The 17,128-nt window shown below is 44.9% G+C and overlaps 1 protein-coding gene across 3 annotated transcripts in view; it reads right to left on the reverse strand.

Annotated features, from left to right (window-relative positions):
* Positions 1–17,128, reverse strand: part of ABTB3 (ankyrin repeat and BTB domain containing 3) — a 176,656-nt gene that overhangs the window by 62,812 nt on the left and 96,716 nt on the right. For all 3 annotated transcript variants that reach the window (XM_054802182.1, XM_054802172.1, XM_054802163.1), the window contains exon 2: positions 11,261–11,410. In XM_054802182.1, the coding sequence (XP_054658157.1) occupies positions 11,261–11,410 (150 nt within the window). The remainder of the gene's footprint in view (positions 1–11,260; positions 11,411–17,128) is intronic.

Genomic DNA, 17,128 nt, shown 5'->3' on the forward strand with positions numbered 1-17,128 from the left:
GCACAGAAAAAGGAGTTGCACTAAATTCAGCCTTTTCAGACCCAAGCCACCACAGCACTAAAGCATGTGGGTTAAAGTTAAGCACGTGACTAGTCTTATTTCTGTGGACTGAGACAGCAGGCACCAGAGAAACCCCCTGACTTCTGTACCCAGTGATGAATAAAAATCAGGATGCAATTTAGGCCCAGATTCAGGCAGCAGCATTACTTCATACCCATTCCTCCCGGAGCGCTGGGGTGATGCGACTTCAATGACACATCCAGCACCAGAGGAAGCTGCATGGTGAGTAAGGAGGGAAAACAGCAGCACGAATGACGTAGGCAGGGCGGGCAGCTCAGCATCGCTGCTGATACAAGGCTGGAGGAACTCGAGCCTTGCTGAAATCAATGGCACAGCTCCCATCCATTTCAGTATGACCAGGGGTTCACTCTTTTATTCTGTATTTCCTCAACTGCTTCTTAACAAACCCAAACCAATTCATGCCATTAAATCTGAATTAATGCTTTTTATGTTTAAGCCTCATTTAATTACATCATACCAAGAACTGATTGGCTCAGATCTTGCTTTTGCTATGTTATCTCTGGTTACATTTCAAGTAATTTCTATATTAACAATTATTATAACATTACTCTATCAGACACAACACAAAGCTTACATAATCAATATCTATAAAGCATCAAGCTTCACAGAGGACAGTAAGTAAGCATAAAAAGCTGCATTATGATCTTGGTACCCAGCAGGCAGAGCACTGGAGGCAGGACGGGAATTGCTGCTCTCTATTTTATTCCATAGTGTAACCTCAGACAATCCACTGCGTGCCCTGGTGCCCTTCTCCTCCTCCAGCTGCATCCAGTTACGGTGTAAATTCTTCAGGGCAGAATCTGTGCCTGAGAGTGTCCATGCACCAGGATCAGTGCCAAGAAGGGATGAGGGAGCTGACAGGCGCACGCACACACTGTATGGTAGTACTTACGTGTACTCTGTAAAACATAGTGTAGTGCAACATCTGGTTCTAGATGCACGTGTGTTGTTTTCAATGCCTACCATGTTTTGCTGCTTCTATTCTTCCTTGCTAATATGCTTTTGTTTCTCCATTTTCTTCCAAAGAATATACCAAGAGTTGAAACTCTCTTTGATCCTGGCCAGGGCACCCCAATGCCCATGGACGTGAAACCAGCTCCATGATGAGACTCACTGGTCTGGTCTCCAGCAGTTAGCCAACGCAAGTCTCATCCGGGAAACCCAACCTATATATGCTCTCCTTGCCAGCTGTAAAATCCATGGTATATCTCAACACCGAGGGCAACCTTGAATTTGTGGCCAAGCACAGAGAGGCAAGCCACCTTCATCAGTTTGTGTCACCCATCTGTGCTCCTCAGAGCCGTTCAGCTACAGCAACGCTCTGCAAGGGGAGGTTACCTGCTCGCAGCATTGCTGGCTCTTCTGCATCTTTTTGGCCCTGAAAATGTGTCTCAGATACATCAACTGAGTGCATCTGAAAGGCCAATAAAGTCCTGAGTGCATCATTTAAAAAACCAAACAAACAAAAACATAAAAAATAAAAATCGCAGCAGCTGACTTAATCTTGTAACTCCATAGACGCGGCACCCGAGGGCTGTGGCGTCACAACACAAGGGGCTCGGCAGGGATCTCTGTCTCGCTGTCCCCTGAGATAATTTTTGCCCCTGTACCACTGCCTGCAACCCATCTGAGGAACAGACTGGGGAGCCGATCTGCCTGACAAAAGACCTTGCCGATTTTTGTTTTTAATTTAAACCAAATAAACACTTCCACAATTTATGCAATGTAAGCCAAGCGAGCCGATGCACAAACTGATCTGCTGGCAGAGCCAGGGAGAGGAAGACATCACATTGTGCAGGGTAGACACACACACACCAAAAAAAAAAAAAAACCAACAGTGAGGTGGGGGGGATATTTGAAGATATTTTTGTTGTCAAAGCTGGGAAGCCAGGACTGGAGGACAGGCTCCCAGAGGGCAGCAAAGGTGGTGGCAAGCCCCAGGCTAGCGCTGCCTTGCATCCCTGGATTGGGATGGGAAGAGCTCTGGCAACGTGGCTCCAGACTGGAGCTTGTCAGCCCAGAGGACAAACGCTGTGCCGCGCACAGAACCATCACCACACCACAGCGTGTGGAGAGCTGCTGCCGTAACTACCAGCATTTTGTCCTTTCCACAACTAAAGCAGGACTTGTCGATCGCTGCTGCTGTCAGTTCAGCACAGTTTATAAATGCAAGGTCCACATACATTTGATTTAAAGATTGAAAATATTATGTAATGTGCATGTTGTGACACGGGCCTGGTTTAAGGCAATACTGAATATTAAGGAACAGCTTCACTGACTTCAAGCCAAAGATGTGATGTGACAGAGGAAGTTAAGCTGCTCCAGTCTGTATGGGGGTGGTATACTCAAAAACATACAGCACACGACTGGACTGCAGCACACAGCTGGGGGGAAAAAAGAAGAAAAGCAAAAAGAGGAGGAAGAAAGAGGAAACGATCAATGCCTGATACCCACTTCTGAGAAGCTTTCTGAGGGATTTTACCGTCTGTCATGATGGACCTGATCTTGCAAACATGCCTGCCTAGGAGCAGGCTCGCTGCTTTCAGAGATAAACTTCCACAGCCTAAAAGGTTCAGCTGGGTGTGTGTGTGTACAACCACGACCCCGAGGTGAATGACGCTGCACTGATCCTTGCACAGCCACTCCCTACGACTCCTACTTTGAGGTTCCTTGTTCCAAAACCATGTCCTAAAACCACAAGAACTTAATGATGATATTTTTGCACACTGAAAACAAGCCACACAATTCTTTAGCCGATGTGTTTCCTTCAAAGCCCAGGGGAGAGAGGATGATCTCTGTTTCCACCACAGACATCTTCCCACATGATGCCCCATTTGGGGACTGTGCAAAGCAGCAGCAAGCCATGTTTCTAGTGTGACAGCATCTTGCAAGAAGCACCCATCAGTGTGATAATGCTGGTCTGATCATCCTTCCAGCTGTGCATGACTCCAATGTGTGTAGCCTGCCTTCAGGAATCATGCCCTGCGGTGGGGCACGTTGCCAGCACCGGTGTTACTGCTTTGCTGTGCTACCTGAGGGAACATTTTCTCCAGCAAAGAGGGGGCCAGAGCCATAGACTGGAGTTGTGTCTGTCCTTCAAAGCCCTTAATGTCTTCCTGTGTCCTGTCCAGACCACAAAAAGGAGGAGTATTGGTCAGGGAGCTGCACTCCAGACACCAACTTCATGTCATGGCCAGTAGTTTCCAAAGTTTGCCCCCTTACAAGCATGTGAGGCTGGTGCAAAACTCACTGTCTTGATCTGGATTCATTTCACACCTCTGTATAGAACTCTTGGATCTATGGTTTTGCTCATGACTAGCTCCAGGGAGACTGTATTGAAAACATGAATTATAACCCTAATAATAAACCCTGGTCTATTCGATCAGACTGCTACCTGGTAGCCACAGCCAGCCTGCATCCATCCCATACTGTAGCTAAGTCTCTCTCCCTTTCTACCTCCCTGTTGCCTCTGGTTTCTGCACAGAAGTGATGCATTGCTACAGCTCACCCCAGCATATGCCTGTAAGCGCATGAATGCAGGTGAATACGAGTAGTTGAGCTGTTGTCTTCTGTACCATGACAAACCACCTGCAGCCATCCGCTCAGTCAGCCGCCTGAGCCAACCCTATACTCTTGATTTCAGCTGTGCTGTTCCTCCATGTTTGCTCTGCCTCTGGTGTTGCATCAATCTCTATGTTTCAAAAGTCAGCCGAGCAAAAACTGCTCGAGCAAAACCTCTCCTCGAATGATTTATTGGAGGTCCTTCTACTGCTAACTCAAGACAACCCATCTATTCCAGGAAAGGAGTCTGCAGAGAGCTAGGGTGGGTGCACACTAGAAAGTGTTTAGTATGTATGTTACTGTGCACATGCTCTTAGCATAAAGTATCTTCAAACATAAAGCTATGCTATTCCTGGCACACAGTATATTCCAGATTCAGTAGCCAGCTGCCTAGGGCTGTGGGTGCACTTGGAGTGCTGTAACCCACAGTCAGTGGAGCATCCCACGTGCAACAGATTCACCGTCGAGGTCACCTTGCAGAAACCTCCCCATCCCTGCCATCTCCCCTTGCCCACGTACGTCATGACCCTGTGTGAACTTGCTACCCCTGGCAACCTTTTCTTCTCCTAACAGCCATTCACCTCTCCCATAGAAGAGCAAACAAAGGAGCTGTGGTCCCAAACTCTGAATTCAGCACCAAGAAACAGGACCAGGATATGAGCAGCCCATTTCTTGACAGTAGTCCCCCCGTGGCCTCCCACAGATCATTTAACCTTTTATCTCCACTTATCCCATCATCACAAAGCTTCTATTTATATTAACAGAGTACATGTTTGTGTGCAATTTAGTGTTTGCAAAGCCTTTGAAGACTGAGAAATTAGGGATTGGATATATCCCATTAAAAAAGCCACAATAATAATTAAACCTTTTAAGTTCACATACCTATTATAATAACACTACTACCTTCAAATCTCCAATCCAATGTGGCAAGCATGATGTTTGTGTTTGGTGCCTCTTAAACCACGTCAACTATAAACAAAACAGGCTTTGACTCGGATGAGTTATTCATCTGCCGATACAATGCAGAGCCTTCCTTCTGTGGACCGCCACTGCCTTATAGATCACTGTCCCTGGATTTTCTTTAGCCTGACATGGACCCATGTCCTCAAACTCTGAATTTAAGAGCTCCTCCGTGGCTGAGCAGGCCAGCTGAAGAGTGCTCAGTCTGGCCTGGCTGACTGCCTGCACTCTGCACAGCAGGGACTGGGACGACTTCAGACCTAAGGAAAGGAAAATGCTGTTTTAACTCCGAGCGTGCTGTGACACACAGGAGTTCAGGGGTGAACAGGAGTCTTCTCCTCAAGGGTTATGTATGTGGGGGAGTTCTGAGCTGATATATTGTTCTACTGGGAAGGGGCAGTGGAGGGTTGGAACTCCAGCATCCTCCACCCACCAAGGTGATGCCTTTTGCCTCTGTTAAACCTGAATGGGCTTTAATGCATGAGGTAGAAGCCCCAGGGGAACAGAACCACCTGCATGGTGACAGACCCTGGCTTGGTCCCCAGGAAGGCAAAGAGAGCTGAGTCTCACCCCATGGGGGAAGCCCCCAAAGGAGCACTGACAGCAGACTGGAACCCAGGCAAGCGATAGCTGCCTCTGTTCAGCCCCTGTAATGCAAGATAGAAATCCACCACCCCCTGGTCAGCAGGGCAGTGACAGGGAAGGTAAAGCCTTAGCAGGGTGTAGACTGGTATTTTCAAATTATCCTCCCTCCTGCTTTATTTCCACTAATAAATAAATGTGTTGCTTTATGGCTTATGATAGTGGGTATCTCAGGGAGAAGAGAAGAAAAGCAGGAGGTCATTTGGGGCTGTTAAGTAACCCACAACCCTTCTTGTGTGCAGATGCAGCCTGCGAATGGAGGCTGGTCCGTCACTGGGAGGAGGTTGCAAGGGGAACGGAGTAGCAGCTAGGGGAGCCAGCAACGAGCTAGCACTTAATGGAGGCAAGAAACTAGCTAGCATTTAAACATTGCATTAATTTGCTTTCTTTACTGTGGGACAAAGGGGCATCTCAACACACAGAGCGGATGACATGTGGATGGCAGCAAGGAGACGCAAACGAGACACCCAGAAAGTCATGGGAGAGTTAAGACGTAGAGATCTTGTGCAATAACCCAGTGGAGGGCCCTCAAAAACTAAGAAAAGTATCATCACATCCAGATGATGATCATATCACATCCAGTCCACGCAAACTGCCAGTCTATGGCCAAACCCTACACTGAAGAAGGGAGCACTACCATCGGAATTGGAGGTCTCAGCTAGTACCTCCGCTTGGCTCAGCACTACACTGCATGAACCAAACTGTTCACAGGGAATACACTTTAGTCTTTCTCTATGGTGTTGCTTAGTCTGAGAAAAAATATCTGGCAAACAGGGCTTTTGCTCTGGCAGTAAGTAAGTAGAGTTCTTAAAACATCTCCTTCAGATGCCACCCTTCCAGCAAGCACCTTTACCCCGGCATTTCCTTCTAAGCCTGGGTTTAACCTCTTATTTACAGGACATGAATCAATTTGTACGGCTCCTGCAGTGCTCCCTCCTGTTGGTTGCAGAGGATTGAGGCTAGATGAAAAGGCGAGGGAGGGGATGTCAACTTTCATCATCTCCTCAGCTGGGGCTCCTCAGCTGTGAGGAGAAATGAAAAACAGCATTGGTATGTGCAATCACATTCCTACTTACACTTGAGCAGTAACCCTTCCTTTCATCCCTTTAAAGTGTGCCAAGATCTACTAGGAGGCTGTGATTTTGGAAATATATACATTCAGCACTGCAGAGGCAAAGAGAGGACGATGGAGAAGGGCGGCATTTTTCCATTGGCAAAAAGGAAAACCTTGCTGAGACCTGAGTGGTGACGTGGAGGAAATACCAGCCTGAACATCAAATCTGGGAGCTTCTGTAAGTAAAACACCATTCAAAGGCTAAAAACCTCTGAGATCAGCAGCGTTAAGTCGCATCTGCATCTTCAGATCATCCTAGTTTAACATTGAAATGCCTACTCATGGTTAACCCTCAGAGTAATACCACCACCACCACCTGACACCGTGGTTTGCACAAGACTGTGTGGCCAACTTCCCACCCAGGAAAAGTCGTAGCGGATGGGTTATGTTTGGACTCAAAGCAAGCCGCAAACAGTTTTCTGCTCTAACCTGAAGACATGCATGAAGACACAGCTTGGATGACACCCTAAGCCACAGTTTACCCCTCTGTGTGGCTCAAGAGACACAGACCTCTGGCAGCCCTTCACATACACCTCAGCATGGGGTGGCTTTCCCTGCTCAGCCGCACACTAACACCTTACGGTCTTCACCTGAAGGCAGCAAGGGAGGAGTATTTCTTGGAGCCAGGGTTGGTGCCCAGCATACCCCAAGGCTCTGCTCTTCCCTGTCACCCTCTATGGGCACACACAAGGGAGTCAGTCCTCCTTCATCCTGCAAAACACCACTTGTGAGCCTCATCCCTTCTGCACCTGGTCTCCAAGCCGGCAGCAGTATTTTTAGATAGGTGGTGAACAGGTGTGTTGGACTGTTATGCTGTTAAATATAACATAAATGTTTTGTGAATTGCAAACACGCATATAAAGAACAACAACAAAGGTCACAATACAGCAACATGGGATCTCTCCATGGCTGTGCCTAATATTCCCCCCTCCTTTTTTTTTTTCCTCTATTCAGTCTCCTTATTTTTCCCTATCTGAAAGAGAAGGAAATAAAGAGGAGAACTAGAAATCTTGAAGAATTCCCAAAACATTTTTGGGGGAGTGGAAATCTATTCCCCTTCTCCTCCAGGTCTCGTCTGGAAATACAGGAAACTTTAGGAAAAATCGAAAAAAAACCCAAAACCCAACCATTTCTTGTGAAATATTTTCTCTAAGATTAAACAGTAAAATACTGTAAGGCTACTGTTTAAAATCCTATTATTTCTTGCTGTGCTTCAGTTCTTCCCAATGTTCTCTATATAATAAGCATTTCAAATGAAATTACATTATTTTAAAACATACTGTAGTAGGCAATTACAATTCCTGAATACTAAATGCCAATATAACGTAGGCCAAATTTATTGTTGTTCCTTAACTTTGTGCCATGTTCATTATATTTTAATGAATAAGGTTTCACATTAATTTTTCAAGCCTTCTCCTTGGAATCACGCATTACTGCCGTAATTGCGTTGCAGAATTAGGTCTCTATTTACATTCTCCTCCAAAGTCCTGGAGACAGAACCTTGCTTTGATTTTTTCCTTAAGTCAGCAACACCGCCTCTTTTTCCTGTTTTTGGGAGAACGTCCCAGGGCCAGCGGCACTACCTCGCCCCGCCGCCGCCAGGCAGGGCAGGCCCATCGCAGGGACGACCAGCGCCCGCTGCCTGCTAAGCCCAGGAGATGAGAGCAGAAGCACCAGGCAAACAGGGTCTGGGGGGAACCGGAGCAGCATCTGCAAGTCTGGTTGTAACTCCCAGGTCATGAGGACCCCTCAATGGCAGCCCAGTTTGACCTCCTCTTCTGCAGCATTCTCAGAGGGTGCTGCCCTCCATCTACAGTCACATCCACCATCCCCCCTTTCCCTAAATTTCGCTCACCACTTTCACCCCCCCGGGGAGAAGCAGCTCACCCAAACGCTGTTATCTAACACACTGGCAGCATTCATGAACCAACAAAGGGAGCAGACAAATGAGGGCATCACATGTAGGGAAAGGTGAAGGCTTTTCACCTTGTGCATCTATTTTCCACCTGGGACAGACATAAAGACCGTGAAGAAACTAAGAAGATTTGAGCTGAAATACAGGTGCTGGGCAGCAAATGGGTCCCGTTTGGCACCTGTTGTCCTCCATGGGACAGATCTGATTTCCTATCTCAAAGACTTCAGCAGCTCAGCAGCCGGCCACGTCGCTGTGTGCGAGAATGCCGGGCAGAACTGAGAGCAGGGGAAGCCTTTCCTCTGCAAGCAGGCATTTGTTAATTCTAGGTATTCTGCGTACTTGCAATACTTTAATTATTAATGTTGATAAACTATAGGAAACCTCATTCAATTAGAATTGCCTTTTTTTTTTTCTCTGAGATAAAATTAAATTGCTTTATTGCAAGATCCTTCTTTGCCCTTGTCTTTTGTGCTCTTACGAAGAACACAGAAATGAAGTCCTGGCTCCTGGGATATTGCAAGCTGGTGGGACACTGTGGACACATGCTTGAGGACTGCCCACTCTGATGGTCAAGTTTTTGTCCTTGCCACTCACTCCTGGTTGCCATCTCCTCCTCCTCTCTTCACAAGTGCTATCCTCTTTATTCCCTCCTATCCAGAGAGTCTCCCCCACCACCTTTATTCATCCCCACAAAAGCAGGGGCTTTTACACACCTAACCTTTTCCTCATATCCCACTTCCTCCATATCCTCTTCCCTCTCCACAACACGACTTCTAAAGCTCTCCATCCCCCTCACACCACCAAAGCATCGATAAATCCTCCCTCGCCTACTCCCTTCCCACCAACGTGCCCTGATCCCCAGGTGTTCCCCCCTGGCTTCTCCCCGCTGCTCTGCGTTTCTGCCCCCACACTGCGGTTCCCCAACCTCCCTCTGTGGCAGAAGCTTTGCTGTAACCTCCAGGTCACAGCCTCTGCTGATGCCAGAGACAGATAGACAAGCACTGAACAAAGAGCAAACTCCCTTGTATCCCTCATTGCTCCCTTTTCCTTCCATTTTAGGATTTTCCCCCAAAATCCAAAGGGTTCTGCCAACAGACATGCCACACCTCCCTCTGCATTTCACAATGCAGTTTTGAACTCTGCACCAGCACTGCTCCCCAGCAAAGATTTCTACCCAACTGAGCTTCAAGCCTTGCAAGCTTTGCCAATTACCATTCCTCCTACTGCTTCTTCCCCAACATGCATCTGCTTGCAGCGGCTGGGGAGGTACCCTCGACAGTTGTCCAGAGGGCTTTCTGGAGGGCTACCAGCATGCTGGTTGGAGATGCCAACCTCTCTCTGACAGCTGCATCAAACTCCCACCGATGCATTCTTTTTTTCTTTGAGTTGGCCACCCTGAAGAGTGTTTTGCCTGTGTTTGCAGTCAACAGACATAGAGAGAGGAAACCCTAACAACCAAGCATTTGAATCTGACATAGGACTACTTAGAGATGACAGATTTATGGAAATCGAATTAAAAAACAAAACAGGGGGAGGATTAAGAAGTCTAGCTTTTTGGTTTGCACACAGAGGTTCAAAAAAATCCAGAATGGAAAAAGCCCTGAAATATCTACAGATTACTTATTTATTAAAACACAACTGTATGTACTTTAAAAAAAGAGAGCTGTATCATGTATAATTTAGTTGGCACACAGACAATACTGTTGTCTGTTTCATATGTGTGAGATAAATAAGCATAAATTACTTAATTTGAATAACACCAAACACCTGATTCCAGAGGCGGAGCAACACTTCACGCTAAGGCATGTAAGTGCTCTTGGCTTGTTGACATTTCACCAGAGCAGAGAAAAATTAGCAAGCTGAAAACCGAAATGTATATTGTGGCTTGCAGACAAACATCTATGGTGCATACACACTGCTCATGAACAGCACGTAAACTGAGCCCTAATGATATGATGGAGCTATAGAGGTGACTCCCATTACTACAGAGAAAGCCAGGAAAATGAACATGAGACCCCTGTACATGTTCTTTACAACCCAGAATTCAGTAACAAGAACAACAGTAAGCTGGGCTGCATGTATCTTCATAGATTTGAGTCTTTTCAATTTCTCCCCAAAATTTCATAACAGACCTCAGGAAATAAAATACTTGACAGTATTTCTGACTGACCTCAGAAAAAAACCCTTTTTGGTCTGAACATTTCTGTTTACCTACCATAGCTTCTTATCTCTAACTATACTGTAAACATGTGATGGAAGGCTTCTCTCTTAATAAAAAAAAAAAAAAAATTAAAAAGGCACTTCTGGTAACTATATCTCCATGTCATATGAGGATTCCCATGGCATTTGCCTCCTACAATTTATGTGTGCTGAAACCAAAGCTTTCAGATTTTGACAAATATCACAGATTCTCACATTTCCCAAAAAGTGCTTTAATTACTAGAAAATAATTTATCTTCCTCTGGTACAGGTTTGAGGAGTTGTTCTTTCCTGGAACTGGACAAGGAAAGGCAGGGTGAAGGACCCTCTCTAACACAGGTGAAACTAGCTTTGCTTTAAATTTGTGACAATATTTCCTTCACTTATTGCAGCCTTCAGCTTTTTGCTTGCCCATCTCAAAAGAAGTATCCCAGTGAAATGAGACAGGACACCAATATGACAGACATTTGCAAGTCTGACCAAGCTGTGAGGTGCTCTCAAACACAACATAGGAAAGATGAAATAAAGCATGTCTCACCTTTAAAAATAAGAGCAGTGTGTGCAAACAAGTCACATGCATTGCTCTGAGACTGCACAAGACTTCTTTCCTCCTATGGCTTCAGCTTCCAAACTGGCCATGGAGCATAAACATGGCTACATCTGACCCAAGGTCTCCTTCAACATTACACGTGACGACTCATCTCTCCTCTGCACAACCAGGCAATGCAGCTGGCTTTGCTTTACTTCGAGGAAAGAAACCTAAACAATACCAACAGACTTGTACTTACTGAGTTCAGCAATGCTCCCCACGCGCGTAGCAAGTAAAGATTGCTCGATGGTCCTCAGCTCTGACTGGCTGAACATCTGCACTTCCCCAGGCTTGTTTGACCTTTGCTGGTCTTTGTGAAGGTTCAAGCTGTCTGGCAGGCAGAGAACACCTACAGTGGATAAAAAGAAAGGAGAAGTCCAATGTAATTTCAGCCAGTATAGATGACTTTGTTGCCACCACTGCATCGGTTTTGGGACATTCCAAGACAGAGCCTGTGTGTGGAGAGCTCAAAACCAATCACTATCTATAACTCAATGTCACAGATGACCCACGCTCTTAGAAGTGGCACTCGTTGACTCTTCTTTATATCCTCAAGTCACTTACGATGTCACTTAGGGATAATTCTTACAGAAAGTCCTAGAGAATTTCCCAAGAAGGAGGTCAAGAGGGTTCCAAAGAAGCCTCCTAGAAACTATTCTAAACCCATACAAGTTTATTAGAAACTGGTATCCCAGCGACAGAATTCTTAAAGATTGGCTTCAAAATTATATACAAGACAGACAATACATATACAGAATTTTCCTGTAAGGGGAATTCCACTGTCAATCGCCAAAATAATGGATAGAGTCAAGATGCTCGCAATGTCATTGATGGGCTTATTGGATTTCTTTTGTACATACAACTCCTGGCAATTGAACTGTTCAGGCTTCAAAAGCCCATTATGCAGAAGCCCTTACAGCTGTGAATTTTTGTGGGGCAGGGCACAAGTAAAGCTACTGACATAAAATAATTTACATACACATTCATTCAGGCACAAATGTCACTTTCTGCCATGACATCTAAAGCCTCAGGAGTAGATAGAGGGCACACATTTATTAATCAAAATCACTGTCATGCTACAAACCAGAACTTATTTACAAGAGCAAACGCTGCATTACCATCCTTGGGTAACAGATGCATGGAAGTCCAGCTCGGAGAGCAAGCTCTCCTCCCTTCCCGTGGTCCATAAACAGCCAGCTATGGCCATGCTCTCCACAGCATCACCTTCCCAGTCCTGGTGGGACACACACAGGTAGAGACCCGCTGAAGGCAGTGGAATTGTATCTCTGATGATCAAATTTCATCTCATCTCAGATTGCATATTATGCAACAATTACCCTGGAAAAGAAGCCAGAGTAGGAAAAGTATTTTTTCCATTAGCTTTTACTATTCCTTCCTTTTAAGCACAGTGGAGAGGTTCTGCCCTTATGGGCCCAGCAGACCTTACAAAATATGTTAAGGAAGAGGTGAGGGTGGTGCGACACTGGAACAGGTTGCCCAGACAGATTGTGGAGGCCCCATCCCTGGAAGTGTTCAAGGCCAGGTCAGATGGGGCTTTGGGCAACCTGGTCTAGTGGAGGGTGTCCCTGCCCATGGCAGGGGGGTTGGAATTAGATGATCTTTGAGGTCCCTCCCAACCCAAACCATTCTATGATTCTACAGATACATATGCCGTGTTTTTCTTCCGGGGGAAGAACTTAAGTTTCCCAGGTCACTAAATATATGGCATCTAACGCTATGGATCAATAATTCTACCAATAGGTATAACATTAGAGGTCCTGGGCAGAACATCTACCTTAACTACTGTTTACTTCAGTTATGAAACAGCCTCACAGACGTCACTGCTCTGGAGCACTGCAAGACCAGGTAACACACCTGAGAGGGGATGTTTTTCAGCCACCTTGTTAGCTCCACCAAACTGCTTTGGATTCCCTCCTCACATCCATCTCCTCTCTGCTAACAGTTTGGTCTAAAAGTTGTATTTGCTGCATAGACTTAAAAACATCCCACCCTGGGAAGAGAGAGGCGATGCAGGTTCAGTGAGCACATTCCAAACAAAAAGCATGTGTATACACTGGGAATACTGGGATCAAAAGGTCTTGTCCACCATGGCCATAAAACAGCAACCTAAACCTAGACCACCCTCTGCACACAACAGCAACACCAGAACAAATTCCCTAGTAGCCTGTTTGAATGCTGGAGACAGAGGAGCAGGAGCAGCCATTATCTCAGCCCCATCTCCAGTCCCGGGGTCCCAACAACCACAGTGAAACCGTATGCACACGTGGAAGGTCACAAGCAAGGAACACGACTCAAGAAGCAGCGCCCTGGAGAGAAAGAGCAAGACATCTGACACAGCAACAGGGAGGAAAGAATTAAAAGCAGAGAGGTAAGGGATAAAAAGTGACAATGGCTTATCAAACAAGTTCCGCAAATTCTCCTGCCACCGCTCAGTGGCTGACTCGCATGAACACTTGGCACGCTGATCAACATTTATATTCTGGGGATGTACAGAGCTTGAGAAGTACCACACCTGGATTTAAAATGTAGACTTGCCTGCATATTTTAGTAAGTGTTCTCTCTTGGAAATCTCTCTCATTTATTTAGATTATTTTTTATAATTTTAATGGATAGAAATCAAGGCAAAATTGGAAGAGCCTTCCCTGAAGAAAACAGATGTGTAAATACTCAAAGAGATTTCTAAAAACAAGAAACAGAGCACAAATATCTTTATGGCATCTTTAAAACAATGAATATCCAACAAGAAAATAATTTTTCAGTGAAAACACATCTTAAGTGTGGAAAAAATTACTGGTTTAAGATACCTTCACAAATACGATTCAAATTGTTTACAATCATAATATGTACAGGAGATATTTCTCCAAGTAATTAAAGCAGTGGGGTATAGACATTTTATTCTCTACTTTGTCTATGACTTTGTTCCCACAGCCGGGCCTTTTCCTTACAAACAGCCCTGATGATTAATTACTCTGTTCTTTAGCGAAAGAAGTGTATTCTTAGGTTCTCAGATGAAAAGTCCAAATGAAATGCAAAATGTGCCATTGTTCAAAAACTTAGCAAATTATAGGATATGTCATGCCAAAGGCTTTTAGTTGAGTTGGAGATTAGTAAAGACATGCAATAGCCAAACATCTGATACTTATATGCCAGCTTCAAAACTATAATTGACCACAGCGGGTGACCAGTGGGGTGACGGAAGATTGTTTGTAACTTTCAGAATTTTGCTGGATCAGATCTGGTTTTCGTCAGTATGGAGAAATGGAATTCTATGGCTCGGGCATGCAACTCTGCCAATTTTCTAGCTTCAACCGTTTTCCCCAAAAATGATTACAGAAAACTGAATAAAATGATTTTTAGAAGAAAAACCCACTCTTTTTTTATCAGTGTTTGATGTAAAGCTCAAACTCGCTGATGAAAGACTATGGCAGGGAATTGCTCCCTGGCAAGAAGAGAACATGCCAAATTGAAGGGGGGGGGGTGGCGGCTAAAAACTTTGTGATTATAAATATCTTTTTTATAAATAGAAACCTTTAAATAGCCACGACCAGCTTTCACTGGTTTGGCTACAGTTCAACTTCCTTATTTTAATTCTCTGCCAACTGGTATCATCTGCTTGCTTTATCAGCCACATCTCCAGCCATACTGTGTTGAACCTGACAAACAGGTGGGGACCTCAAGTTTCCAATGGCCTGAAAAACAGGACTTTTTTTCCCCTTGCTTTTCTGGCTGTCGCTGCCAATGCTATCTGTCATTCCATACCAAAGATGTCTGGGCACTATCTTCAGAAATGAACGGCAGTAACTGTCTTTTCCCTTGACCAGCATTGCTTAATGTCCTTCCTTTCTGCACGGTTACTCAACCCTGTGCGCTGCTTTGCCCATTACTTTATCCCTCTATCCCTCTTCTTCCCTCCAATTCACTAGAGTGGAAATTAAGCAGTCAGCTGTTGCCTGATGAATAAGGGGCCAGACTCACTCAGTATGCCCCAGGCTGATTTGTGCCACCCAGCAATGTACAGCAGCTGTACGTTGAATCTACGACTGCTGTGAACCACTGGAGCAAGGCAAGACAATCGAAACGCTCAAGTATATTTGGATTTTGTCACCTCTTTTGGTGCTTCCCCTCCTCTGTACCCTCCTTGGGGCAGGGATCTGTCGAGGACTTGTCTGCAAGGAGACATATCCAGAATGGGCCATACCCAAAATTGTTTTATTCACTTTGCCCTTGGCCTCAGGGTACCCTGCAGTCTGTAAGTGAAAGACTGAAGAGAAATGCAGAGAATACATTTTAAAATCAGCAAGATGCTAAAAAAAATCATGGTGACAAGCTCCTAGTGCTCCCTCTCCCAAATCTCTAGAGAAAAAACAACATCATAGGGAAAATCCGATGTACAATTAATACACTCCACATTTTTCCTGCCCTCTGGGCTCAGCTTAAACACAAGTCAGAGCTCAGTCCTCAAGGACTTAAAAATCCCAAACCAAAGAAGTATTGCATAAAATGACAAAGTGAAGACTGAAGATGCCCAAACATATAAAAGAAGCATTTATTTTAAACCTTCATGCAAACTCATCCGAAGCCAGGGGTACCTGGTAACTCTATTCCAGTTTCCCCACAGACATTCCCACCTCTTGGGCTTGGTTAATGACAACCCTTCATTGCAAGGCAGATTGTGGCACAAATATATGTACATTCCTGCATACTCATTTCAGAGCTTGCCATGGAGCTACCCGTGCTGTCCTTTTAGCATGAGAGAAGTGCGTGTGCATCACACAAACATCCCAAACTCAGTGCCTGGCAGCAGGCCTGGCAGAGCTTGTCCTGGCTACTCAGTGCCTCCCCAGCAAAACAGCCTGAAGGGCCTGATGGCCAAGAGCACCTCCAACACACATCCCACAGTTTGGTCCCAAAACGGCTTTGCCACCTAAAGAAGCATTTTCAACAGGGAGTCCATCTCAGAAGAGCATGAGAAACACACAGAACCTCAACTTGCAGTTCCAGTTACTGTAGCTCTTAAGTTACTGCTCCAACTTTCCTCTTCTCACCTATTGTAAACATGCTTCATACCAAATACGACCTATATTTGAAATTTTTACTTGTATTTCAAGGAATTTGAAGACACTTAATCAAGCTATTGCTTGAGCATACAGCAAATTCACCAAGACCAAATGACATTTCAAGTATCACTGAATTCAGTTTATATATATGTGTGTGTGTGTGCTTGTATACATACACACACACACACACACACACAAAGTGACAGACCAAGGCAAGCAAGGAAAAGTCTGCACTGCCTACATTCATGGATCTGCAATACCTCATGTCACTCACGTTTTGGTTTGCCTCCTCCCTCTCCTTTAGTATTCAAATCTCACAGTCTAAACCAAAACAAATTTCCAATGGCACTAAATTAAAAAAAAATGCCCACTGGACAATGTGATTCAAATGATCTATGCTGAGGCATCTAGCAGAAACCCAACACAAATGTGTTTGTTTTGAGTAAAACCACAAGCACTGTAAAGACCATAAAATATTTTTGCACATTTCACCATTCGTTCCTTTGGAAAGAGTGCCAGATTTCTATACATGTATATTAATTTAGAGTCTGGATAGAAGCATGAAGGTTTTGCTGTGCTCTTTTTTTTTTTTTTCCATTTAATTAAGGGCTCCTACTTTCAAGTGAAAATAATCCAAAATATCTTTGACCTCCCTCTTTATCTATCTACTACGTTTCCAGCAAATGTACATATCTGGAAAACAGCTTATACTCCCACTGCAAGGTATAGCTGGATCCCACTAAGAGTTTATAAAAATTAAGTGTGCAGGACAGATATCAGGCAAATTGCTGTACAAAATAGGCCTGAAAATGGTAGTTAACCCTGAACAGTCCTGAGAATATGGTGCTGGACGTTATGTTGCTCAAGCAAAATGCTGACCTTCTGTAGCAGGACTACATTTAGGAGTAGGAAATGCACTCAATTGTCACAATTTATTTTTCACACAGGAATATGGGACTAGAAGGTCTTTGAGTCCAGTCTCCTGCTCT

Source organism: Grus americana, chromosome 1, assembly GCF_028858705.1.
Source record: "Grus americana isolate bGruAme1 chromosome 1, bGruAme1.mat, whole genome shotgun sequence".
Taxonomy (NCBI): Eukaryota; Metazoa; Chordata; class Aves; order Gruiformes; family Gruidae; genus Grus; species Grus americana.